This window comes from Mytilus edulis, chromosome 11 (assembly GCF_963676685.1).
Source record: "Mytilus edulis chromosome 11, xbMytEdul2.2, whole genome shotgun sequence".
In the NCBI taxonomy this organism is placed as follows: domain Eukaryota; kingdom Metazoa; phylum Mollusca; class Bivalvia; order Mytilida; family Mytilidae; genus Mytilus; species Mytilus edulis.
In genome coordinates this window covers 61,184,917-61,212,164 of record NC_092354.1, presented here as the reverse complement: position 1 = coordinate 61,212,164, position 27,248 = coordinate 61,184,917, and the positions used below count along the sequence as shown (strand labels likewise).

General features: G+C 32.6%; 1 protein-coding gene across 2 annotated transcripts; it reads left to right on the top strand.

Annotated features, from left to right (window-relative positions):
• The first annotated feature begins 563 nt into the window (after positions 1-563).
• On the top strand, positions 564-25,749 carry LOC139495961 (uncharacterized). 2 transcript variants are annotated; one of them, XM_071284389.1, is made up of 20 exons: positions 564-971; positions 3,804-3,926; positions 4,397-4,558; positions 5,850-5,916; positions 8,750-8,832; positions 10,103-10,288; positions 11,950-12,168; positions 12,608-12,733; positions 15,638-15,806; positions 16,447-16,555; positions 16,809-16,968; positions 18,733-18,809; positions 19,597-19,750; positions 20,124-20,293; positions 20,721-20,832; positions 21,182-21,380; positions 21,787-21,856; positions 22,264-22,493; positions 23,440-23,557; positions 24,476-25,749. In XM_071284389.1, exons 1-20 carry the CDS (start codon positions 764-766, stop codon positions 24,686-24,688), a joined length of 2,955 nt encoding a protein of 984 aa, XP_071140490.1. In that variant the 5' UTR covers positions 564-763; the 3' UTR covers positions 24,689-25,749. The 2 variants fall into 2 exon arrangements, with proteins under 2 accessions (XP_071140490.1, XP_071140489.1); XM_071284388.1 differs by having other exon boundaries at positions 589-971; positions 15,638-15,802; positions 16,434-16,555.
• Positions 25,750-27,248: the final 1,499 nt, after the last annotated feature.

The following is a 27,248-nucleotide window of genomic DNA, read 5'->3' as shown; positions in this document are numbered from 1 at the left end:
CGGTATGTTTTTATCAACATAGAATAGGGTTGATGTCAACTACGAAACTTTTTGTCCACTACGAAACTGTTTTGTCAACTACGAAACTTATCAAAATGTGCACTACGTAACATGAGTTGTACCTTCATATGTGAAGTACTGTCTAATATTTATCGATAAAAAAAAATGGTTCTCCAATTCAGGAAAAATAAGATCTTTCTAGTTTATAAAAGAAAACAAACTGGAATGTCAATAGGAGACATTAAAATGACATACGATGTGCGTTTAGAAGCAGTGTCGTAGTGGACAAATGTCTCCTACGAAACAGTACATAAATTATGAAAAAAATGTCATTTTAAAAAGTATTTGTGATTGCACTTTTAATCACAAACAGTTCTATAAAAGAGATATTCAAAATAACTCTTGAAATAAAATTTTCGACAAGTTGATTTTCTATCCTTTTTAGGTCTGAAATTTACTCATTTATTGAAAAACGCCCATTTATTGAAATTAAACACTTATAATTTCCAGTGTTTTTAAATGAAAAATAACCACGAAGTAGGAAGTGATATAAAATTTGTCTTAAACCACTTAATGTATATAACGACTGGCCCTTTGCCATACCGACGGAATGAATTTGACGACAGTTTGGATATAATTAGCTTTCATAAAGTAGGTTTAAGTAATTGCACGCGAATACTTATGAATATACTGTGTTTATTGCAATACTTTAATTGTGTGTATAATCTCAACAAGTTAAAAAGAGTAACGTTTTGTACTAAAAATGAATGATGTTAGTATTTTAATGTTAACTTTTTCATTATATATCGAACAAAGTAATGGTTTCTTTGCAAGAACAATTCGAGATGGAAATTGGAGGACAAGGACACACCTAGATATAACAGCTGCTGGAACATTTAGAGCAATTGAAAAGTATATCAAATTCAACAAACGACCTGGATCTGGATCTATTGAGGATTTCTTTAAAAATGGTAAGACACCTTGTAAGGCAATTAATTGTTAGTTTGCTTTTAATATTATTACCCAATCAATCAACCAATCAATCAATCAAGTTTATCCATTATTCAAGTATATGGTAATCAATTACATAGTTTAAAATATATAACAACGAGAACTTAGAACTGCGTAATATTCACTATGATTTGTATTGTGCACACATCTTTTTCTCTAATCTTCGTCTCATCAGATAGACAAAAGGATATGGATCTATTGAAGAGTCCTTTAGTGACAGTAAGATATTGTGTATGACAATTAATAATTAGCTTGTCGTCAATATCAATATCCAATCAACCAAGATATGTATTGTTAAAAAAATTGGTACTAAATAGTCTTAAAATGTCAACAATAATTACATACCATACATTTATCAACAATAAACTAAGAACTACGTGATATTTTCTTTGATTTCCATGGTGCACACATCTTTTTCTTAAATCTTCATCAAATACATATATTCTTATATAATATATATATATAGAGATATATAAGTATACCGGCTATTTTGTTTTTTTAGTGAATTTGGTGTTGATAGCAGATCTTGATTGTTTCCAATAATTTAATTCACTGTAAATAAACTCATCATAGATACCAGGACTAAATTTTGTGTATACGCCAGACGCGCGTTTTGTCTAGAAAAGACTCACCAGTGACGCTCGAATCCCAAAAAGTTATAAAGGCCAAATAAAGTACGAAGTTGAAGAGCATCGAGGACTAAAATTCCTAAAAGTTTTGTCGAATACAGCTAAGGTAATCTCTATGCCTGTATATACTGAGGTAGACTTCTTCTTCTTGTCTCCGTATAAGCATCCTTTATAAGGATCACCACCATAAGTTATGGCGTATAAAGGAAGCATTTGGAGCTTGTATCAGTACAGATTAATGTGAGCATTTGCCTACCCAATTCCCCAGCCAGGCCGTGACGGGTCTTATTACCAGAAAGTTAACCGTCCCTTAACATAATAAGATATAACAAAATAAAAAATACCAACTCACACCCCACTGATTCGCTCAGTCCTCAAAGTATAAAAAAGTGTATTTTTTTCTATGTATCAAATATCCTTTTTTTTTTTTTTTATATCTGTGTGTTCTAAATGGGAAAGGGTCACCCTGGATGCCCCACAAATGCCTTGGCAAAATACGTCTTAGGTAATAACGAGGAATCGGTTAGGACAAAATCTATCAAAACCGACACTACCAAATGCCCTGCTGTATCAAGGTAGAGGAAAACCGAAAATCCTACTGAAAAGGATCTCGGAAAGAAACTACCGATCCATTAGGAGAACAGCAAGAACTCTCAGACTTCAAATGGTAGGTCTGATAGTTTCCAATGGAAACTACTAATGGATCCCATATGGGCAGAGCACATGTCTCAAACATACCTGAAAATATCTGCAGAGGTTTTCCTCAACAAGAAAATAATGACCGAAATTGAAAGTATATAATCTATGGATGATAAAATGTATCCAAGAAAGCAATTTAGAAGACTAATTTGGATGATGTTGATGGATTCTCTCTGCAAAAATTTCACGTCCGTTCTCATCGACATCCACCAGCTCTCAAAGTCTTAGTATTGAAAAAAATTCCAAATTTTGTAAACAGTTAATTTATAAATATAACCATATCAATGATAATTCATGTCAGCACAAAAAGTGCTGACTACTGGGCTTGTGATACCCTCGGAAAAATAAATCTCCACCAGCAGTGGCATCGACCCAGTGATTGTAAATAAACTTATTATAGATACCAGGACTAAATTTGGTATATACGCCAGACGCGCGTTTCGTCTACAAAAGACTCACCAGTGACGCTCGAATCCAAAAAAGTTAAAAAGGCCAAATAAAGTACGAAGTTGAAGAGCATTGAGTACCAAAATTTCTAAAAGTTTTGTCGAATACAGCTAAGGGTATCTATGCCTGAGGTAGAAAAGCCTTGATATTTCAAAAAATTTAAAGCTTTGTAAACAGTTAATTTATAAATATAACCATATCATTCAATGATAGTTCATGTCAGCACAAAAAGTGCTGACTACTGGGGTTGTGATACCCTCTGGGAAATAAATCTCCACCAGCAGTGGCATCGACCCAGTGGTTGTAAATAAACTCATCATAAACTGTTGGGATGATTATACATTATATAGACACCTGTCTGATGTTAAAGAATATGTATTGTCCATGCAAATGTCTTTTGTTTTTTTCTGTCAATCTGTTTTGTCTTATTGACATACTACACACATCTCCTCTTATTCCACTCATAACGATGTGGACATTTTTAAATCGTAAGAAAAGTACCAGAATGATTGTCTGATCTGTAAATTTACTAATTTTATTCTATTTCTAATATTCTTTGTGAGTGGCAAAGTTTAACTTATATACAAGTATTTAACTCTATCTATCCCGAGTCCAAGAAATGTGTAATTTTTAACTACATGTTATGATACTCAATAATATATCATTTAAATTTAACAAATTCATCCTATATACAGAACCATAAAATGAAGAATAGAAATGGGGAATGTGTCAACGAGACAACAGTACGACCAAAGATTAAAACACAAGAACCAAGATCACCAATGAGTCTTCAATACACTTCTGCACCCGCAGGCGGGCTTCAGCAGGTCCTTAATAAAATGAAATCGAGTTCAGTAAAAATAACGTTATACTTAACATAAAAATTGACTAAAATAAAAATAAATTATCTAAAACTAACAAAGACCAGAGCTTCTTGACTTCTGACAAGCACAAAAATTTGGGTTAAACATGTGTTTTAAGATTCCAAGCATTCAAAGTCTACAAATATTGTTTTAGATCCCAATGGCAAGGATACCATGATGAAGAAAGTATTTGCTTTGAGAAAGGCAGTTGCTGATACACAGGAGAACAAAAAGGATACAGCTTATATACACTGTCACGCCGATCAAATCGATCTCGGTAAATTTTGTATAATAAAAAGTTTTTTTTATCGTAGAACTAAAATTCCTTTGTTCAATTCTCCGCAAAAAAATCTTTTATTTTACGGTCTTTTCCACAGATATCTAAAGCCTTTTAGAATTAAAATTCGTCAAAAAAAAAAAAAAAAAAATCCAACAAGCAAGCTTATTTCTGTTTTCTAGAAGAACATATACTAAACAGACTTTTAAAAAGATGTAAATATGAAAGTTATGATCTAAAACTTAACAACATACATTTGTACATTAGTCGAGCATGAAATATTATATCCATATTCATACGACTTAAAAGAAGGATATTCGAATTTGACAAGTGATAATTTGACAAGTGTTTATTTCCCCTTAATTGGACATTTAATTATTTAATGTTTTATTTCGTAATTTTAACATCCTTGTTACTTTACATTAAGTAGGTGCTATTTGGCATTCACAAACAATTTGTTTTTATTTCAGCACATAACTTCGTGAAATCTTGTAAACAGAAATTGATTGCCAGACAGAATGATCTGGACGAGTTCATAACACAGCTGGGAGAATGCCTGTATACTATACAATCATTCTATAGCAATACTAACTGGGTGGAAATGTATGGAGGTGTTGTGTATGAAGATTTTGGTAAATATGAATACAGGAAATATTTAGGAATAAAACGTTTATATGTAAAAAAAAAAAAAAATATGAGAACAGAATACATAAGATATAAGTAAAAAAAAGACAGGGACTCCCAAACCCAAAAGAAAAAAGAGAAAAGTTAACCCAAGTATCTGTTTCTTTCAGGAATTGTTTGGTCCTCAATGCTCTTCAACTTCGTACTTTATTTGGACTTTTAAACGTATTTAGATTCGAGCGTCACTGATGAGTCTTTTGTAGACGAAATGCGCGTCTGGCGGATATATAAAGTTTTAATCCTGGTATCTATGATGAGTTTATGTACAATCACTAAGTCGTTGCCACTGCTGGTGGAGATTTATTTCCCGAGGGTATCACTAGCCCAGTAGTCAGCACTTTTGTGTTGATATGAGTTATCATTGATATATTCATAATAATAAATTAACTGTTAACAAATTTGAAGTTTTTAAATACTAAGGTTTTCTACCTTAGGAATAGATAACTAGTATATATTTGTTGATGGGCCAGCTGACGGACGCCTCCGGGTGCGGGAATTTCTCGCTACATCGAAGACCTGTTGGTGACCTTCTTCTGTTGTCTTTTTTACGGTCGGGTTGTTGTCTCTTTGACATATTCCCCATTTCCATTCTCAATTTTACCTTAGCTGTATTTGGCAAAACTTTTAGGAATCTTTTGGTCCTCAATGCTCTTCAACTTCGTACTTTATTTGGCCTTTTAAACATATTAAGATTCGAGTGTCACTGATGAGTCTTTTGTAGACGACACGCGCGTCTGGCGTATATATAAATTTTTAATCCTGGTATCTATGATGAGTTATAATTTTGATGAATTCTTTGAATCCAATTAACTTAATGTAATAAGAGTAAACCGAACATCAATGAATCGACTTTAAACAAGTTAAAGTCGTTGATTGATCGATGTTCTTCAATAGATGTACAATAGGCAACACATACACTTTTTTTTTTTTTTTTTTTTTTTAATATTAAACATATTTTATTATACAATACATACACTTGATTAACATGAAGTACTTTTAATTGTTGAACAGACTCATTAAACGCTCATCTTACTAGTTGGCATGGTGGCTACTTACTATGTCAAGAGTGGTAGGTATATGCCAGTTGTATATGTTACTTTATCAAGACTCATGATACATGAAAATATGAAAATTGAGGTTAAATATATGATAATTTTGCGGTTATTTTGTATGAATAAATACTGTATTACCCCGACTTACAAGACACATGATCATTCATCATATTTTTTTTTATAACAGGCATAAATGATTTAATGGAAGTTGCGACCTCGGAGGAAGACACCTGTTTAGATAATGCTGAATACAAGTATGTAAAAAGTTTATCAGAATTTAATAAACAAGGAAGTACGGGATTTAAATGGTAAATTATAGTTGACAGATCTATACTATCGATAACTATTAACTTAAATAAATAAACGAATTTGTATATAACTGATTTGTTTTAAATTTATCTAAATTGAATGTGAAACTGACTTGCATGTACTTTTCCCTTTGATAAATACTTTGAATTTTATTTGAAAGAAAAGGTATTCATGATTATTTAAAGAAAATTAAAATCCTCGATAATCGGAAGAATATGAAACAAAGGGGGTTATTAACAGTATGTACACCTTTTGCACTTCTGTCTGTGGTTCATTAAAAGTATTATTTCCGCTTTTTAATGTGTTCACATTTTAGTGTTTTCTGTTTGTTTGTGTCTTAGATAGTTTGATAGTTCACATGTATAAACACGATTTTGCGTATACACGAAAAAGACATATATTTATTTTCTAAATCCACTGAGTTCAAACGAGCATAACATATTTATGTGCTAAATCTCTCTAGAATTTTGTATAGCATACATATCTGAGCACATTCAGATATGTACCTTTATGCGATAAAGGCATATAGACAACTAAATACATATTTAGGTACTGTTAGGCGCTATGACAATCTCAATTTTATTAACAAGATCCAGAGATCACAATATTTTATCAAACATGTTTAACAGTTAATGTTTTGAATACGGAAACCATGCATCTACGTAAATAATACCTTATAAACATCCCACAATCTCAATTTGATCAACAATACCGATTAAAGACAGCAATACAACATCTTCAAAATATATACAAAACACATTATATCTTTACATACAACTTCAATACATTATAAAAACAGATTTCCTAATGAAATTTTGACTTCAAAACGTACGACAATGGTCACTACCCAAACCTCGATAGTTAAATCTCGTGCAACTTTTCAGTATATACTGACCGCAAAAACCGGTTTACAACTATTGTGAAAACACAACAGAACAAATAACATACTTCAGAAGCTAAAAAAACCTTTAAATAGACTTATTAAGAAGTGATTTAGTTACGATACTGTTGTCAGTACATTAAAGATAGCATATTTTAGCTTTAATATTGATTCACTTATAGGGTCTTTGCATCGGAACTAAACACATTTATTTAAAAACCAGCTATTGTTGGCATGACACGGGTTATGTTCTTCTCATATATGTTCTGATGGTATGATACTAAACCCCTAACGGGAAGGATTGTGCCTGATATTCATATGATGAAGAGATAATCTTTCAATCAGTTTAATTGAAGTCTGGAGCTGGCATGTCAGTTAACTGCTAGTAGTCTCTTTTGTTACATCTTCTGATACCATACTCGGACTTCTCTTGAACTGAATTTTAATGTGCGTATTGTTATGCTTTTACTTTGCTATGCTTTTAATTTTCTACATTGGCTAGATGTATAGGGGGAGGGTTGAGATATCACAAATATGTTTAACCCCGCCACATTTTTGCGCCTGTCCCAAGTCAGGAGCCTCTGGCCTTTGTTAGTCTTACATTATTTTTAAATTAGTTTCCTGTGTATAATTTGGAGTTTAGTATGGCGTTCATTATCCCTGACCTAGTATATATGTTTGTTAAGGGGCCAGCTGAAGGACGCATCCGGGTGCGGGAATTTCTCGCTGCATCGAAGACCTATTGGTGACCTTCTGTCGTTTGTCTGTTCTATGGTCGGGTTGTTGTCTCTTTGACACATTCCCCATTTCCATTCTCAATTTTATTCAAATATCATACGCGAACCGCACATGCATATATATATATATTTAGGGGTAGTGGACACATAATTGAGGACCATGGATTAAACATAGGCAAGCAACAATACATAAGAAACATTCCGCCCCATAAAACAAAGTATACCATTAGAGATTTTAAAAAGCACGTGGCACTTACCGAGGTCTATGTTGATCTTCAACAATGCATGCTCTCAAATAGTTTGGACCAGAATAGAACTCTTGGCAAATCGCTGATCACTTTTTATGAGTACATATTTACTCTATTTATAGTATTGAAAAAAAGTGTTCAGTTGCTGCTCACAAGGAAGCTATTAAACAAAGAGTTCCAAATGGCGAAGTTAAAATCATTCCTTCGTAAATTTTACGGACTCCATCACGAGTTGCTTGACCGTTATGGAATAACTGTTTCACAGCAATCGTAACTACAACACACTTCCCTTTTCACAACGAATATGACCTACTCAATTAGACTATTAACCGGGTTTGTAATAACATGAGCAACACGACGGGTGCCACAGGCGGAGCATGATCTGTTAACCCTTCCAGAGCACCCGATATCACCCCCAATGTTTGGTTGGTCTCGTGTTGCTTAGTCTTTAATTGTCTATGTTGTGTCTTGTGTACTATTATTTGTCTATTGGTCTCTTTATTTGTTAGCCATGTCTTTGTCAGTTTATTTTCGATATATGAGTTTGACTGTGCCTATGATATCTTCCACCCCTCTTTTGTCCGTTTTCATCAAAACTGTCAGACGAAAAAACAGCTTACAATGTTTGAAAGAAATATTTGGCACAGTTGATTTCCGTCAAACTAAAACACTCCATTTCCAATTCCCACACTAGCAATTGGAAAATTAAAGATAAATGATTATCTAGTAAGGATCAAATGACTGTGTAAATATCACCTTCCGTCGATTATTTCCAGCCACCTGGAAATATATTCAGTGGAAATTGCATACACTGGTTGAGAAAGTAGATCCTATTTTTTGCCCTCTTTCCTTTTGTGAAACACTTTTAAATAAATTCCATATTTTGCCTTCTTTCATTGAATTATGTTTTTAGTTCTGGATGTAAGAACAACATTATAGTGAACGGAAAGCTGACCAGTGGATACCATCACGGAAGAGGCAATACCAAACCTGCAAGTAGGTAATCTTTTGATAACTTTTTTAAATATTCAGAGACAAGCACAAAACAAAGAAAGTAATATGAACTCATATTATTTTATTTTTGAGAATTCAGATTATAATTTAACTTTGGGGTGGAATTCTAATAGATGCTGATAAAATTACATATGTGAACTGTGAATAAATGGACACATATGAAGGTCTCGATGCGGTTTACAGAAAAGATCATAAAAATAGGAAAAAGAGAATAATGGGTTGTTGATTAATAAAGAATAGAGATATTGGGCCAAAAAATGAAAATAAAAAAACGGTATAAAGACTAAGGAATAAAGAAACGAAACCCCATACAGGCCATTATGCATTATATACATACTTCATTGTTTTTTGTTGAGTTAAGAAAGGAATTTTATAGTTTGTTCTTCTGTTACACCACAAGGTGTTGAGCGTGTTTGGCGCCAACAAACTAGTGAAACCCTGCCACATTATGTAAGTGAATGTCCCAAGACAGAAGCCTGTAATTCAGTAGTTATCGTTTGTTGCTGAAGATTTTTCGTTCATTGTTTTGTACACGAAATCAGCCCGTTAGTTTTCTCGTTTGAATTGTTTTACAGTTCTCATTTCAGAGCTTTTTAAATCTGACTATGTAGTACATGTTTTTCTCATTGCTGAGGGCCATACGATGACTATAGTTGTAAACGTCTATGTCATGTGGTATCTAGTGAAGAGCTGTCTCATTAGCCAACAAACCTCACATTCTTATTTTTATATGAAATAAAGTTGTTTTAATTTTTAAATTTTTAATAAAAAATATTAACTAATTGTACATTTGTAGTATGTAAAATGTTTTAAACAGATAATATCTCTTTAGAAGCAGTTGGTTCATTAAATGGTAAATGTAGTCATTATGTAAGTGAATGTCCCAAGACAGAAGCCTGTAATTCAGTAGTTATCGGTTGTTGCTGAAGATTTTTCGTTCATTGTTTTGTACACAAATCAACCCGTTAGTTTTCTCGTTTGATTTGTTTTACAGTTCTCATTTCAGAGCTTTTTAAATCTGACTATGTAGTACATGTTTTACTCATTGCTGAGGGCCATACGATGACCTATAGTTGTAAACTTCTATGTCATGTGGTATCTAGTGAAGAGCTGTCTCATTAGCCAACAAACCTCACATTCTTATTTTTATATGAAATAAAGTTGTTTTAATTTTTAAATTTTTACTAAAAAATATTAACTACTTGTACATTTGTAGTATGTAAAATGTTTTAAACAGATAATATCTCTTTAGAAGCAGTTGGTTCATTAACTGGTAAATGTAGTCACGGAGGTCCTGACGATGACAGCAGAAAACTTGTGGCCAGATGTGGCATCAATAAGGAGTCATTTACTCCTGAATGGTCACCACATTCTCATTTACACGAACAGGCATATACGGCCGCTATCCAGGCTACAGAGAACTTCCTTGTAGCGAATGGTAAGAGAGATTGCCTCATTTTAATCACTTTAGAAAGGATTTCAAAGGTTCATATAGAGTAGGTCAGCAATAGATATTTCCATAAATTTATTTGTTATAATTTGCCAAAATGTAGATTTTACCATGCTTGTTTCAAAAATATAATAAAAAAGGAAAAGCCACTTTGCTATATTTCAAGCTAGAAGTCCTCCAATTTTACATAGATCATTAATTAAAAATACCCACATTTGTTGTGGATGCTAGGCAAATTATGATAAAACATTTTGAAAAAGAATACGAGAAGATAGCATTTACAATATGCTTTAAGAAAAATACTGATAAAAAAGTGTTTTCAACCCAAACCTCATTTATTTTAAGTATGAATCAAAATTTAGTATACATTCCTATATACAAAATTACTAAAAGAACTATCTCATTTATTAATTTTAATCAAGTAATATACAAAATTTGGTCTTAGAAATGCAATAAATCACTTATGTACTGCTATATGCAAACAGTAAACTACCATCACTAGACAAACCACTTGATGGGGTTCGTGTTGCTTTGTTTTTAGTTTTCTTTTTTAGTCATGGCGTTGGCAGTTTATTTTCGATCTATGAGTTTGAATGTCCCTCTGATATCTTTCGCCCCTCCTGAGTGTTAGTGAATAGATTTTCTTTGAGGTGTTTTGGTAGCATTTAAAACTTCTGAGACGGTTATAGACATTTTATTATGTTTAAGATTTCATCGGATATGCACATATATACAAACGTTAATATGAAAGCTACCAATAATGCACACAAAAAACAAGAAAAGTCCGCATAGCAAGGTAAATGACGAGTATGCACATATAAACATTAACTAGACAGCACCCAATAGCACACACAAAATACTAGAAAACTATAAGTCCATATAGTTAGGTGTAGGATAACAGGTTTCTCAGCAACATTTTTAAATTCATATTTTACTCAGGACAGGTATTAAGTCTCGCGGTATTGTGATGGGACTGTCACTAGTAAGACAATTCCATCAAAAGTTGTCTATCGTTATAACTTCAAGGAAATTGTGTTGACAAGATATCATTGTAGATTTCACTAACATTATTGACAATTTTTTGTACCGTAGTGCTTAATCTATTTTATAACATTAATAAATTGTTTTGTTTATGCAGATTCGTTGAAGTCAAATCTCCTTTTATCACATTTTTCATTCGTTTAACACACACAATAACACAGCAAGGGAGCATTATTGTTTTGGATCACACACAGAATATGAATATATGTAGATGTAAATCTAAAATATCAATTCCTTATATGATAGTTCGTTTCTGTGTGTGTTGCATTTTAGTGTTGTGTTTCTGTTTTGTCGTTGTTCTCCTCTTATATTAGATGTGTAACCCGGATTTGATTTTCTTCATCGATTTATGAATTACGAACAGTGGTATACTACTGCCTATTCCTTATTTTATTTATGCTTACAATCAAATTTAGCAAGATAGTTGCAGATAATGGAAAGGGGTCAATAGGTTTTTGTTTACAAAATGTATTATCCCAGCTTACCTTTCATCGATAGGTACGCATATACTTCCTTTCCTATTAAAGAAGTCGTTCTGATCTCGAGTCATCTTTGGACATTCTAATGTTCACTATTATGTACTTATTATAACTTTTCTTTTCATAAAGGAACTGGAATGTTGAAGACAATTGGATCAAAATTGTTTGAAGATATATTTCATGTTAAAAGACGGAAGGACATGACTCTAGCTTTTGCAATAGACTATACTGCTTCTATGGCAGATGAAATTGATGCTGTAAAAACACAAGTGATAAGGCTGTTAAGAAACACTGTAGGGTCTGCCAATGAACCTGCTGATTATGTTTTATCTTTGTTTCATGATCCAGGTAGGATTTTTTTTTTAATTATATTTTTTACATTATCGGGGATAATAATTATTAAATTGCTCTAAAATAATAAAAAGCACTCGTTTGATTTCTAATTGTATGAAGATCGAAAATGTAATTATTACCACAAAGAAAACTTTACATAATGAAAAAATAATGAAAAACGGGAAAAAAAATCTGTTCGGCGATTTTCGCCTGAAATTTCTGGATTTCATATTTTTAATTTATTTTCCGTTCCTTTAGTTGTCCAAGTGTTTTGTTAGAATATCTTTTTCTCTGATAATTTAGACAAAATTTATCGTTATTTGAAAATCTATTTAACTAGTTTTGAATAAAATTTCTGGAATCACTATATTTCTTTTTATAGATATTTTTGTTTCTGTCCTGGTCAGTATCTTGTTGTAACTTTCACTTTGTATTATCGAATTTTACTTTTCAGTTAGCTTGAATTCTGCCCATAGATACGTTGATGGGTATGTCATGATTAATAAAGTTCAAGCAATTGAGGCGGGAAATGGAGATAATGGTGACTGTCCGGAATATGCAGTAGCGGGAATGTTAGCAGGTATCATATAACCATCAGATATAGAACTACGACCTTAATTGAGGTTTACGTAATCTGCATTAGAAATCTTTCTTGTTAACATTTTAGGCAGAATTTAGGCCATAATTTCAAACCGGAAATCAAACGTCATTATAAATCTTTTGGTATTCTCGTTTGAATTGTTTTGCATTAATTTTGTCATTTTCACCTATAATGTCTATTTTGTTTTATTCACACATCGTTGTCAATATACTGCAATTTTATGCGACTGTCATATAAGTGATCTTTTTAGGACGCTATAAAACCAGGTTTAATCCACCATTTTCTACATAAGAATATGCCTGTACCAAGTCAGGAATATGACAGTTGTTATCCATTCGTTTGATGTGTTTGAGTTTTTGATTGTGCCATTTGATTAGGGATTTTCCTTGTATTTCGGAATTTTAGTTATTTGGCTTTTTGTTCACTGTATGCAGTTCAATTTTTATCTCATTTGCAATTAATTTATATATTCTTTTTTATAACTAGACACAAAAATGAATATTTGGCCTTCATATCTTATGCAGGAATATGTTCTTGCTTTATCTTTTGAATTCAAGTTTTAAAGTTTTATTAGCATTGTGTCTAAGAGGCGGCGACGAGAGCTGAAACATGTATTTCATTGAAGACAACATGTATCATTCCAATTGGACTTAATTGTGGCTTTTTTTCTCTTTGAATCATAAACCTGTATCATTTTTATTTCCATAAGATTTGTTAAATGTGAAACAATGCAAATATCAACTATTATGGGCTAATAGTATGCATCCATATCCAGAAACTGAAATCATGTTAAATACCCAAATTATGGGGCAATACATACTCTTGTATATCACAGTATCTTATTTTGCAGTTGTCATTTATTTTGTCTGAAATGGTACCCGTATAACTCATAATATGCCTTAATAGATATAGGAAGATGTGGTATGAGTGTCAATGAGACAACTCTCCATCCAAATAGCAATTTAAAAAAGTAAACCATTATAGGTCAATGTACGGCCTTCAACACGGAGCCTTGGCTCACACCGAACAACAAGCTATAAAGGGCCCCAAAATTACTAGTGTAAAACCATTCAAACGGGAAAACCTTAATGTTTGAATGTTTAAATGTCTGATTATAAAAAGTATTAATATTTCAGCAACTAAATTTCGTATAAAGATAGGAAGATGTGGTATGATTGCCAATGAGACAACTCTCCACAAGAGACCAAAATGACATGGAAATTAACAACTATAGGTCACCGTACGGCCTTCAATTATGAGCAAAGTCCATACCGAATAGTCAGCTTTAAAAGGCCCCGAAATGACAATGTAAAACAATTCAAACAAGAAAACTAAGGGCCTAATTTATGTAGTACATAAAATGAACGAAAAAACATATGTAACACATAAACAAACGACAACCACTAAATTACAGGCTCCTGACTTGGGACAGGCCTATATAAGAAAATGTGGTGGGGTTAAACAGGTTAATGGGATCCCAACCCTTCCCCTTACCTGGGACAGTGGAGTAACATTACAACATAAAAACGAATTATAAAAATATGTTGAAAAAGGTTTAACTCATCAGATCATGAATAAAAATACAAATACAAGTGGATGTGGCCGCCTTCCTGTACATCCCAACAACAAAAAGACACTTAGTACAGATCTGAGAGTACTCGAAGTTACTGACAGCTAGTTTAAAGCCACTAATAACTAGAATTTGCATCTGAAGCTAAGTTATCAATCAGTACACATCCAACATCCAATGGATTTAGTGTAAAGACGTCATAAACAGTCAGAGAAAAACATAACCTTGTGCAATGCCAAGATACAGGTATCGACTGATTGTAGATCCATGAATGTGTATATGTATATAACAATAATAATTAGTTTGTTTTTAATTTACTGATAACAAAATCAATATCAATAACAATAAATCAATATTCTGTGATCTATATAATTACAGTGTTGAATTGGTAACCTTTTAGGATAAGTTTATTTAAAGGATCGATAAGTTTACCAGGATCGTTTCTAAATTTCCGGGTACGGTAAACAACATTTCCGTAAAAATTAGGATGTGCTATCCCGTTTGAAATAAGTTTTTTACAGGTACAAACAAACTTCAAAACCAAATCTTTATATCTATGGAAGAATTTAGTAAAGGTTTTAATTAAGCAATTTGTGATAACGATCTTTTCTAACCAAGTTTAAACAGGTTACCAATGCAAATGAACCACGTTACTCTTCTTCTTTTATTTGGTAAATCTAGTATACGGTTTTATTGTTCAGTACAGTTCTATTCATATTTTGTGTGCTCTGTGTATTGTAATCTGTGGTTACATGTTTCGGAACATGGATACAAAGATGATAAAAATCAAAACCAAGGAGTAAACAAAGACTCAAAAACCCAAATGACATTTACATTTACAGTTATAAATAATAATTCAGAAACAACACGAACTCCACTAAAACCGGGAGTGAAATCAGGTGCTCCGGAAGGGTAAGCATTTCCTGCACCGTATACGGCACCCCTCGTTATTTCTTTGTTCAGTTCGGTAATAATGGAAGGTTATTTTGACTGAGGAAGAATATCAGACATGATTTCTAACACACTTTTGTCATAATGCCCAATCAGCTCATGATGGCGACCGTAACATTTCTTGAGTGATGACCTTAATTTGATTGATTCATAGCCCTGTCTTCGCAATTTTCAAAATATCAACAGTTTGAACCTCGTCTTCGCTCTTCCAAGTGTAGGTTTTTATCTGAATATAAACTGCAAATGTTTTTTTCTGTCAATAATATGCCAAATGATTATTGGTAATTCTAAATTTGTAAAATGTGTTTTTGGAAGGTGATATCACAAGCGTGAAAAAAACAAGTATTTTCCCATTTGTACAGCAATAGCACTGATGAGAGATAACTCACTTCTGTATGTATTCACGGATGCATACGCAAAAGATGTTGAGCGTATTCAAGAAGTCATTGATGCAGCCAGCGCAAAGAATATAGCAGTGATGTCAGTTTTAACCAGTCAGTGTACTCGCAGAAAAAGATCAGCATTAGGTTGGTATGATCTTGGTATAGTTATGATACAAATAAAACTAAAAAAAGGGTATTCGTGTTTTTACGTTCGTCGCAAAACAATTGAAAGTATTTATTATTGTCTTGCGTAGCCTTTTCAATTAACATTATCAAATATATCAAACATTTCAGAGTCATAACATATAGTATAAAAATGTCCAGTTTATTTGTGCTCAAGTTTCCTGATTCGGCATAAAACAGAATACATGATATATCGATATCGTTCTGAATATTTAGGAAATGTTTGTCTCTGTACACACAACTCACCACACTCGGGTTTAATCTTCAAATGAGCAGTGGCGTTCAAATGAAAACAACTAGAAGGATAAAATCAACAAGGAACTTGCATGGCATTTAAAACAAGAAAAAATCAAAACATGTGGCCAAAACTTGCTAAAGTGTAGGCCATATATGCCCGAATGTTGAAAAAAAATAGTTTCTAAAGTGTTATGAACAGTAAATTTTCACAAAATGTCGTTCCATGATATTTCATGTCATTAAAGATTTTCATCAATAAATCTATACATTTCGACTTATTAATGATCTTTGACGTAATTGTAAATAATGTATTAAATCTGCATTTATGTTTGGTGAATTTGTTCTGATATTTTAGGTCGACCTGACAGGTATGCATCTGAATTGTCCTTTTTCCAACATATAGCTGCAGCAACAGGTGGAAATGTCCATGAAACAGACAAAGAAAACATTGGCAAAGTCCTAGAAACTATTATTGGGGTAAACTCTAATTCTGTTTAGTTATGTCGAACAAATATACAGCTTACACTATAAATTCAGTGTTAAGAACTCAATAGCAATGCGTAAAGAAAAATAATATCGATATCCATAATGTGTAGTGATTCTAATGGTAGGATTGGTTTATATAAGGAAAAAGAGCCCAGCCGTCTTATTTAGAATAAAAATGATGTTATCTTTAATTCTAGAAGCTGTTATTTTTGGGAAATAAAAACAACTTTTCTTTATATTGTAGGAAACATTCCCTTCTACTGAAATAATAATAGACTCGTTTGACTGGTCTGCCTCTGAAACTATTGACAAAAATATCACCATTGATAGTACGATCACAGTGCTCAAGATAAGTGTTACTGGGTCATCTGCAGAAACAGATGTAGATATATATCATGCTAATGGTATGTAATAGTTTGGTATGTTTTACAATATGTATGAACACTAGTTAGCTATAAAACAAGGTTCAATCCATAATTGTCCACAAAAGATAATGCCTGTACTAAGTCAGGAATATGACAGTTGTTATTCATTCGTTTGATATGTTAAAGCTTTGATCTTGCCTTTGATTAGGGACTTTCCGTTTTGAATTTTCCTTGGAGTTCAGTCGTTTGTTTTTCTTTTAATTATTTCTACTAGAATTCAAGATGCATGTCGAACTTCTGTTTTGAGTGGCTGAATTAAATTCAGTACCATACCAATTAGAAGAAGACATCTACTCTAGCTAAGGGCTACGATCTGACCTACTTCTCTTTACCCATGGCAGATTATTACAGTATATGTGTAAACAACGTAGAGCTATCTAGCTACAGACTGAAGTAACATCCACTACCACTACATCACAATTGACCAATGACAGTACTTGTACCCTTTAGTTCAAAGCTTCAAAGGTGTAAAAAATACTGTGTCCAATGTTTTATCGTGTTTATATATTTCGTAAAACAGAAATCACATTTATTTTCGTTTACATTCCAACCCTTGCACAGTTAAGAACTTCAATTAGTTGATTGAGAACTTCAACAAAATTGTCACTGAATATCGTACTATATTGAGGCGCCTTTTAATTTACATTTACACGGGACAAAAATATTGATTGGAAGCAGCTAGCCACAACCAAGTCCAATTAAAAGCATTTCCTCTCGATGGTTTAATTCTAACTTAATCTTAATCTTGACAAAGAAGAACAGGTTAAATCATAACCCTTAGGCTAGCGAAGATGTACAGAATTGACATATAAATAAATGAACAAGATTCAACATTTAAAATATACTCTACCCTTTCATGTAACGAAATAAAGGCAACAGTAGTATGTCGCTGTTTAAAAGTCATCAATCGATTGAGAGAACACAAATCCGGGTTACAAACTAAAATCGAGGAAAACAAATCAACAATAATAGGAAAACAACGAAACAAAAGAGTGTGTTCCGACTTGTCGAATCTCCATATCATTCAACATTTACGGTTTCCGAATAACAACTGATGTGACATTCATTCAAACTAAATTGAATATAAATTTGCTATCTTCAAAGTCAAATATATTTTGTTCTTCATACCTTTGATATTTGTATGCCTTGTGGTGTAACTTTAATTGAAAAAATATCTGCTGCACAATCTGAATAGTAAAACTGCACAGTGATCAAAGAAGCATAACTTTTAAGGCGTACAAATGCACAATATGTCAAACATAACTCCTCTTGGAAACAATAGTTAATCGTCGGTATTTGTTGAGGTGCGTATTGCTAAATCTATAGTTATTGCTCGTCTTTTAGTCGTTGTTTGTCGTTATGTGGTCTGTTTTGTTTTGACCATTACTTTTTCTCCTTCTGATAAATAAACGATTTTAGCTAAGGATTTTCTTATCCCAGGCATATATTACTTTAGCCGTATTTGGCACAACTTTTTGGAATTTTGGGTCCTCAATGCTCTTCAACTTTATAATTGTTTGGCTTTTTAGCGTCTGAGAGTAAAAAACTTAACAAAACAGTTATTTTTATGATTTATAGAAAGCCAAACCTGAACAAATAGTTGTTGAATTGGAAAGGACGCATGGTTGCACATTAAAGGAAACATTGATGAGATAATTAGCTACCCATATTTACATTTTGGTCACGTCATTCGTGTCTGTAATTTTAAGGAGTTTTTTTTATTTATTTTGTATATTATAATAGGTACAATGGAGACATATACATCTGGAAAATCAACAAAAATATATACCTCATCAGGCGAAACCATTATATCAATCCAGGTAAAATATCAAATATGTACCTCCTCAGGTGAAACAATTATATCAATCCAGGTATAATAAGATGTATGTACATATGCAGAACCCTGTAATTGTAATAAAGATGTAACTTCAGAAAAGATGTAAAATTTAAAAGACTGAATATTAAAAGTGTACATGGTACCGACACAAAACACATGGAGAGGTCTTGATAGTACTTATTTAGAGACAGGCGTATGCACTTCACGCCAAAAGCTGACTCGTCTATATCAATTCAGCTTGGTTATAAATTCTCCTCATTTGTATTGTCAATATTTAACAATGCCCGTTCTAAGTATTGCAAAAGTGGTACAAATAGTATTCATTGAGACTTGAAGTATAGAACAGAGCCTCCATGTGTTTTTTTTTTAACTCTGTGATTAATTGGCCGTTTTAATAGTAATTATTTAATGATTACCAGATCAACTATTTCAAAATTATTTGATTATTTATAAATCTAGGACTGTTTAATAAAACCTATCAATGATTATGTGATCATCTTGGGGGGGGGGGGGGGGGGGACTTGTGATTATTTGATTACTTGAACACACCAATAAGGGGCCTCAGAGTAAACTAAATACATTATATATGTGCCTGTCAAAATGCAGGACCCTTTGGTTCATGACTGCTGGTAATAAAATCCAATTCATTTGAACTTTGGTTGAGAGTTGTGTCATTCAACAATCAAACCACATCTACTTATTGTTATATTTGATCCCGAACAATAAAAAATGTCAATATCGATAAGATGATTCTGTTTTATTTTATCAAGCAACCTCCAGGTGGTATCATGAAACTTAGAAGGAATGTAATCAGCGATTGGAAGGTAAATATTACAGCACAGAGCTCTATCAAGGTGGACGGTGAACTGTTGGAAAAATCAGATACTAGTGAAATGATTTCACTGAAAGGCAGTCCAATTTCGGGTAACTATTCTTTTATAACAACAATATTAGTTATCATAATAACATATCTAGATTGAAAGCTTTCACCAATTTGTGTTGTTGGGTATTTTACAACTTATGCATACTTGTGGATTATGAATTGACATTAAATATTTGTATCCATTCACATACATCTTGCGTTCAAACATAATTTGTAAATAGAGTACAACATCAGCCAACATAAAAAACGTCTGTTGAATGGTCAAATTCTACTCCTCGTAGCGAAATCCAATGTGATGAAATATCAGCAATCAAAACATTGGTTACTAGTATGTAATCATTGAAATGAATTTGTTGTTTTATATATGTTCTGCCACTTATCTATTTATTTCTAATATTTCCAATCGTTTCACAGATAATAACTATACTGTTGAGTTGTTCGTGTACAGCTTGGGACTAAATGGTACATGTCACACCATTGCATTGACGGATAGAACCGGAAATGTTATATCGTCACACGAGGCTTCACAGTTGAAACGTGATCTCGATACTTTGTGTGCTGCAACTTTTAGAATGCCATATGTTGTAAGTTTATTTTGTAATAACGATTTTCTTTAAGTCTAAAATAACCATTTGTCTGTTGTCCTTTTCTTTATTTTATTGAATTGGATTTATAAAAAGATTTATTTAAAGAACGGACTGTGTATTGAATATAGTCATACATACTAAATGAAAAACTCAAACACCGACCCCTCATGCAAACTCCGAGTCCATGCTCAGGTTTGTTTCAGGTCTTTGATTATTCAGATTTTTGATATTGATCACTAAAGTGACATTATTTGTCGAAATGCGCACTGGTGTAGTTTACTAATATTATCAATGTAAATAACCGTAATTCTTGCAACGAATGAAGGGTATATTGCTCTACCTCTGTTCGTCATTCCTATGAAAAATGTATTGTTGATAGTTGAATGGTGTTTAGTGTATATAGAATACATCATATTCATTTCAGGAATTCCAAGTTAAACTATATGGGAATGATGATAGTGGGAGACCATTCACAAGGAAGCTCTCGGAAATTTACAAACCTTCTTGTGTTGAATTGAGTATTAAGGGATCAACAGGTAAGTTTGTTAAGCTAAACACAGAAGATTTTAATTTTAATTGTTTACTACCTGTTGGTATCTCTTTATGGTTTTCGTCCTTAATGATTTTCGTGGTTTGACTTCGGATAAAAATATATATAGTTAACGATTTCTACATATTCACAAGACTGCATAATGTTTCCTTACCTCCTAAATTTAAACTATTGTTTTTGCCCTTGTTTAGTCTACACTTTATTATTCATCCTTTCATTTGTTTCTGGCCCGACTTCATGTACTGTCCATTTATTATACACACTAGAAGCTTACTGCAAACATAAATATTTTTTTTATTCCAGCAAACAACACTACATAACAACTTTTTTTTCAGATGACGTTATACTTGGAAAGAAAAGGCTGATCGGTTTTGAAGTTATAAATCGCGGTACGACGACAGAGACGTACCAAGTGTCAATATCAGACGACCATTCATTTGCCTACGGAACCACATTTGAGGAGTATACCCTGTCTCCAGGGGATGGTGCTAATGGAACCTTTGCTGTTAAGCCTACCACACCCTCTGTTATATTGTATGTTTCATTGGTTGTTAGCCTGTTATTTCCCTTCTGTTATATTGTAATTCATCTTTTGTCTTTTAAAATGGTTCATTTGAAATTAAAAAAAAAAACAATTAATGATTATCACCGTATTTTTCAATCAAAAATCAGTAGTATCCCAATGTGCAATAGTCATATTGTATAATACAGACATGTTTTAAGTATCTCATGGCGATTTGATCTGATTTCATATTATCGACATGATACAACTCATAGCATGAATGATACGAATCTTTATGGTAGTTGATATACAATAACGGTCTCGAAAATTTATTTGTTAATTTAATATATATATATTCCTTATATGACATAATGAATTCTGCGCATTTTTATTTCAGAATAAGACATATATTTCCCTAAATTTCAACTTTTATTTCAGCTCATATACAATATCAGTTTCAATTGTGTCAACTGGAAAGATTCAACAAAGTATCACCAGGAAACTTGTGGTATGTTCAAATTTTAAAGATAATATTACTTAACTGTTTTGATAGCTTTCTGGAACGTAGACTTGCATATTATTTTATACTGGTGTTTACAATAATTTCATTAAGTTTGCTTTCAAATGCTTAAATTTCATAAAACGCATATAAAATGTGTACTATCAATACTGATATTTGTTTAAAGCAATAGCTCACGAGTATATTATGCATCAAATGAGTTATAGAAACTCATTATTCGTTGAACATTTCAGGACCCAGACATCGATAAAAGAAACAATTTAATTGGACCATGATAAGAACATTGCATCATATTGCATATTTCATCATAGGTTTGAGAACTTTTTCACACAATTCTTCTAACAAATTTTGTTATTATTACTTTCTATACATTTTTAAATATTCCTTTTTCTTAGGTAACAGATGTTGAGAGACCTGATTGCACCGTTGTACATACGGATGAATTATGTGGTATTTCATCCATTAATACAGCTAATTGTTCGTTGTATCCATGGACTGCTTTAGCTGAAGTGACATTTTCCGGGACACTGTTAGATAGTATATCTTCAACTGTTGGAATGTCAGTTAAATTGTCTCATGTTAATATAACAGGATTATCTAGTGGACCAATAACTGTTAACATCAGGTGAGTGCATGGCACGTATGATAAAAGGGTTTTATAAAGATGAGCAATAATCGTATGAGAACAGGGTTTTATAAAGAGGTGTGACGATCGTTTGAGGATGGGGTTGATTAAGATGTAAAGTATATGCAACCATCCTTTCAGATCCGGTTATGAACCGATTTAAACAAATCGATAACTTAACATTCAGCGTAAAGATTTTTGGTAATAATAAAACAAATATCTTAAGGGCAAGGCCAATTAGCACAGAAATTGTTTCCGATTGTCACAATATACTAGATTCGTCCGTTATGTTCTCCAACTTTATCAACATTCTTAACATAGTTATGTGACAACGATTTGTATTTGGAGCTTAACCCTTTCCCGTCAAAAATGCAAGGTGTGACTGAATTTTGACTGCATGCCACTAAAACTATGTCTGCTTATTATGAAGTATAGTTCACTCATCTTGTCGTCGATCCCCACCCCCAAATACAATTATTGCATATAAATGACGATATCATTTATTTTATAACATTTTCCACTATAACTATATAAGTAAAGCGACCACTAACCTGCCGACATGGAGGTTGTGAGTTAGGATTTCCAGTTGAACCACCGGTGGATCTTTCATATACTCCTCATTTTACCATCAATACACAATACAGCCAAAAGTTCTGAAAGTCACATTAAATACCAACAGTTAATCATTTTTTTTTATTATGGTTCAATTATTGGGATCTCTTCTTTTAATTAAAAAAAAAACAACTTTGAATGTTAAGTAAAAAAATGTATTATATTTATTTCTGACCTCTGTCTATGTTTCCTTGGTGAGCTTTCATCAGTTGTGCTGGAGTATAAAATTTGAAAGCCAATTAAATAATTTTTTTCAAAGCATTAAAACAATACGGACAATATCAATAATGCCTAACTACAGAACGTTTAAGCTCACACTCTTATTTGTTTTCAGTGGTGACTGTTGTACGCCATCGTTATACATATATGTGATAGATATTGATGGATTTATATCACAGTGTGATCTATCTTTTGGTGATGGACAGTCAGTTCAATCAGTAGAAGTTGTATCAGTAAGTTATTTATATAAAAACCTTTTACCTGATTCATAATGCCAAATACATTGTGTATTTTCTTTTATCTAATAAATATATATATATACTCTGTCTTGACTGTAAGATTGAAATGAGTTTTTGCAATCATTTGTCGTACTCAACTATTAACCGGTTTTGTTTGACAATTTTAATTGATAAACTATGTTGGTATACTTAAAAAAACAAACTGTTAATCTTACTTTGGAGTTTAATATCGCCTTACAGACATACATGTGTGTAAGTCACACCTCCAACTGACTCTCTTTTACTGTCAACCACAACAATAACCGACTATCGAAGACACAATCTCGTTTTTGCTTTTACCCATTTATGACATCACCAAGAACTATTGATTAATGCTTGCCAAACGTCAAGTAAAAACTATTGCATGCATACGCATACCTAGGATAACACATCCTCAACTGATACAATAGGTATGATCTGGTAAGACCGTTCCGAGGGGGTTGGATATTGGGACTGTTACAAGAAATATGAGGGATGTTTGAATAGTAGGGGCAGATAATTTTAAGACAAGAGAGCGTGATGCTATATCTGAGCAGGGATCAAGACGTGAATGCGTATATTGATACGTCTGTATATCCGTATAGCCCCAATTATTACAACTAATTTAACGGACTAATATTTGAACTCCCTACGTCAATTTATTCATAGTTGAGGGGGGGCAACGAAGAAGACTAGTTCTGCCTTTAAGTTACTATGGAAAAAACAGCCAAACTGTGATTTCGGATCATAATGTTGTCAGTGATCTCTTTATTATCTCGTTAGAACGTGTCTTTTAGTATCTGGACATGAAAAGTCTAAGCAAACATGTTTTCTACTTTATGTACGTTATGTACAGGCGTATTCCACCATTACTTAATTATGATTTACTTTCAGGGAACAGATATCTACACAATCATTATTGTAATGACCGCTTGCATAGCAGTTGTAGTAGTTGCAGTAATTATTGCATTTGTTTTGCGCATGGATCAGCTTAGGTCGAAAGGTGCACTGGTCAGATCTAAAGTCATCTTAGATACTTCAACGAATGAAAAATTCAACTCTGAAAGGATTTCTAAACAACAAGGATTAGCTATCATTGAACAATGATTGAATACAAAAATTGCTTGTATATATCAGCTGAGCAGACATAAACTTTAATAATAATAATTCAGATAATGTTTAATGCTAATTTTAATCTTACTTCTTCAAATTTAATTAATGCACAGCAATAGTTTTCATCTCTTGAAATTCAGAAATAATTGGACGTTTATTTATTAATGGAATAATGCGACGTGGTGGGTATCACAATAACATCAATAATAATTAAGAACTTGCATTTTGATATCTGATATATATGTATGCATATGTGACTTTTATCGCAATTATTATTTGAATTTTACTCTTTTCTTCAAAGAAATTTTGTCTATTCTTTTAAAATTGCAATTATTAATCTTGTATTTTGGTCTATTCTTCAAAAATCGCAATTATATATAAATGGACGCACCAATTTATATATGTACTGTATTCCCACATAAATGTATTCATCAAAGTTGTACAAAAATCGAACATATGTAAAAATGTTGTTTGTTTATAGTAAGGGTTCGATTGGGAAATGGAGTTCATGCACGAGTGAACTCGGTGGTTTAAAGTCATTCGAGCCATTGCAGTCAAAGTGTACAGTAGCATTTTGCCAAATAAATCAAATAAATAATAGTATTTATTATATTATTTATTTTCAGATTTATAAACTAGTATGGGTAAACCAGTACATGTACAAGCTGCTTAATACCTGTGTATTTATATGAACTTTCCACAATATCATACTCATATTTATAATAAAATGTGCGCTTGTCTCTGCAAGTGGCGTCTCCCATGTAACTTGTAAGAGTCTGTGGTTATTTGATAAATATTTTATGGTCGTTTGAGTTAACGAATTAGAATTTAACAGTCATTTGCCTAATATTTCAACTATGTTTAATTTTAATTGCATAGTAAGTGTTGATTGAAAGATATATGTTTTAATAAAGTTTGAATGTGTTATTGAACTGATTGGCGTATCATGTGTATCTAAAGACTGTGATAGTGTATTTTGCCAAAATTATTTACATATTTATTCAACAATGTTCCATGTATATTTTCTCTGCAATATAATTGAAAGCATAACTTAATCTTGTCGTATTGAATAGGGCTCTTCACGGTTAATTCGGCCATATTGGATTGGGGCAGATTTTATTGAAAAAGGTGGAAATAGTATGAAAGTGTGGGAAATCCTATGCATGTTTCTAAGAAACTGCTCTGTTTTAATGATGTGTTCCTGTATTTTTCACACCATTTTTACCTCCATTGTGAAAATCTGCCCCTTTCCAATATGGCCGAACTAACCGTGATGAGTCCTATATAATAGTGATAGTTGAAGCTTTGATGGTTCATTCATCTTGTCTTTCTTTGTTGATTCCTTGTTGTGTGTTGTTGAAAATGCAATGACAAATAGTTCATGTATAATTTGCACAAACGCAAAATGAATAGGTTTCAATCGAATTATGGTTGGCCAGGGCTACGGGCATGAAATTTGGGCAGAAATTGCATATCGAAAAGGGTTTAGTTTAGCCACGACACTGCAGGTTAACGAAGAATAACAACTTCTATTTGAGGGAATCTGCGTCCCAACAATTACTCCGAGTTTTTCGAGATTTATCATCTTCTTAAGTAAAAAACCGAGACTAGCGATATCGTTATAACGACTAAAAAATCATATCCACGAAAAATCGTGCAATGAAGTGTATGGTGGCGAAATACGTGTACACGTCATGTGACAAAATGCATGCGTGTAAACCGTTGAAAAAGCGTGTAACGCACGCAAATACACGTGACCTTGGCATCTATAACAGCTAGGCCGGGACCCATATGTGGTTTGTCGCAGGGCAGACTAGCTGTATATCTCTATCGAACATATCCTCACCTTCCAGTGACAGCCCATATTCATCGCTCTTTGCTCCTGTCATCAAACCTTTCAAACGCTATCAATTGTAGTAATTAATATTATCGTAAACATTTTGGGTTTTTTTTGTTGACATAGTAGATAGTGGGTTTTTATTAATCATTAAGACAATAGCAAAGTGTTGACTGCTGTATCCCAAATTTTGATATTTTTACCTATTATGTCTGTTTGTTTTGATCACGCTCAATAAGAACAAATAAGAACAAATAGAAATTGTAAGTTTGGTAGTCACATGTAACGTCGTACGTACCCATGATAAGATTCCTGCATTAATATTATATTAATATAATGGAATATAACAGTTTCTTTGTGAGCAGTCCTCTGTTAACGAAAGTTCCGAAAGGAAATGCAAACTCCGGAATACTAGTATCGTATCAGCCGAGAGATTGTAATGTGGCAACATAAAGATGGAAATTTCTCAGTTGATAAGCTGATCGAATATTCAAATCATCTCCTTTAACAGACCCTCGTCAATTTCCAGATACGGATCAAGTTATGAAGCAGACTTTAAACTGTATCTGCTGTATCCATTATTTCGAGTTCGATAGGATAGTAGCCTTCAATAAATTTTAAATTATTTTGTGAGAGGACATATGCATCTTTTACATGTACCGTTATGTGAAATATTTTTCCAAAGAGGCTCCTTTATTAAGTCAGCCTCGGCTGTAT

Bases quoted from the DNA above. Each gene is read 5' to 3' on its own strand.
- LOC139495961 (XM_071284388.1), top strand. From the start codon at position 764: ATGAATGATGTTAGTATTTTAATGTTAACTTTTTCATTATATATCGAA. The intron at 15,803-16,433 runs GTTGGTATGATC...CTGATATTTTAG, and splicing joins CAGAAAAAGATCAGCATTAG to GTCGACCTGACAGGTATGCA. The intron at 21,381-21,786 runs GTATGTTTCATT...CTTTTATTTCAG, and splicing joins ACCACACCCTCTGTTATATT to CTCATATACAATATCAGTTT.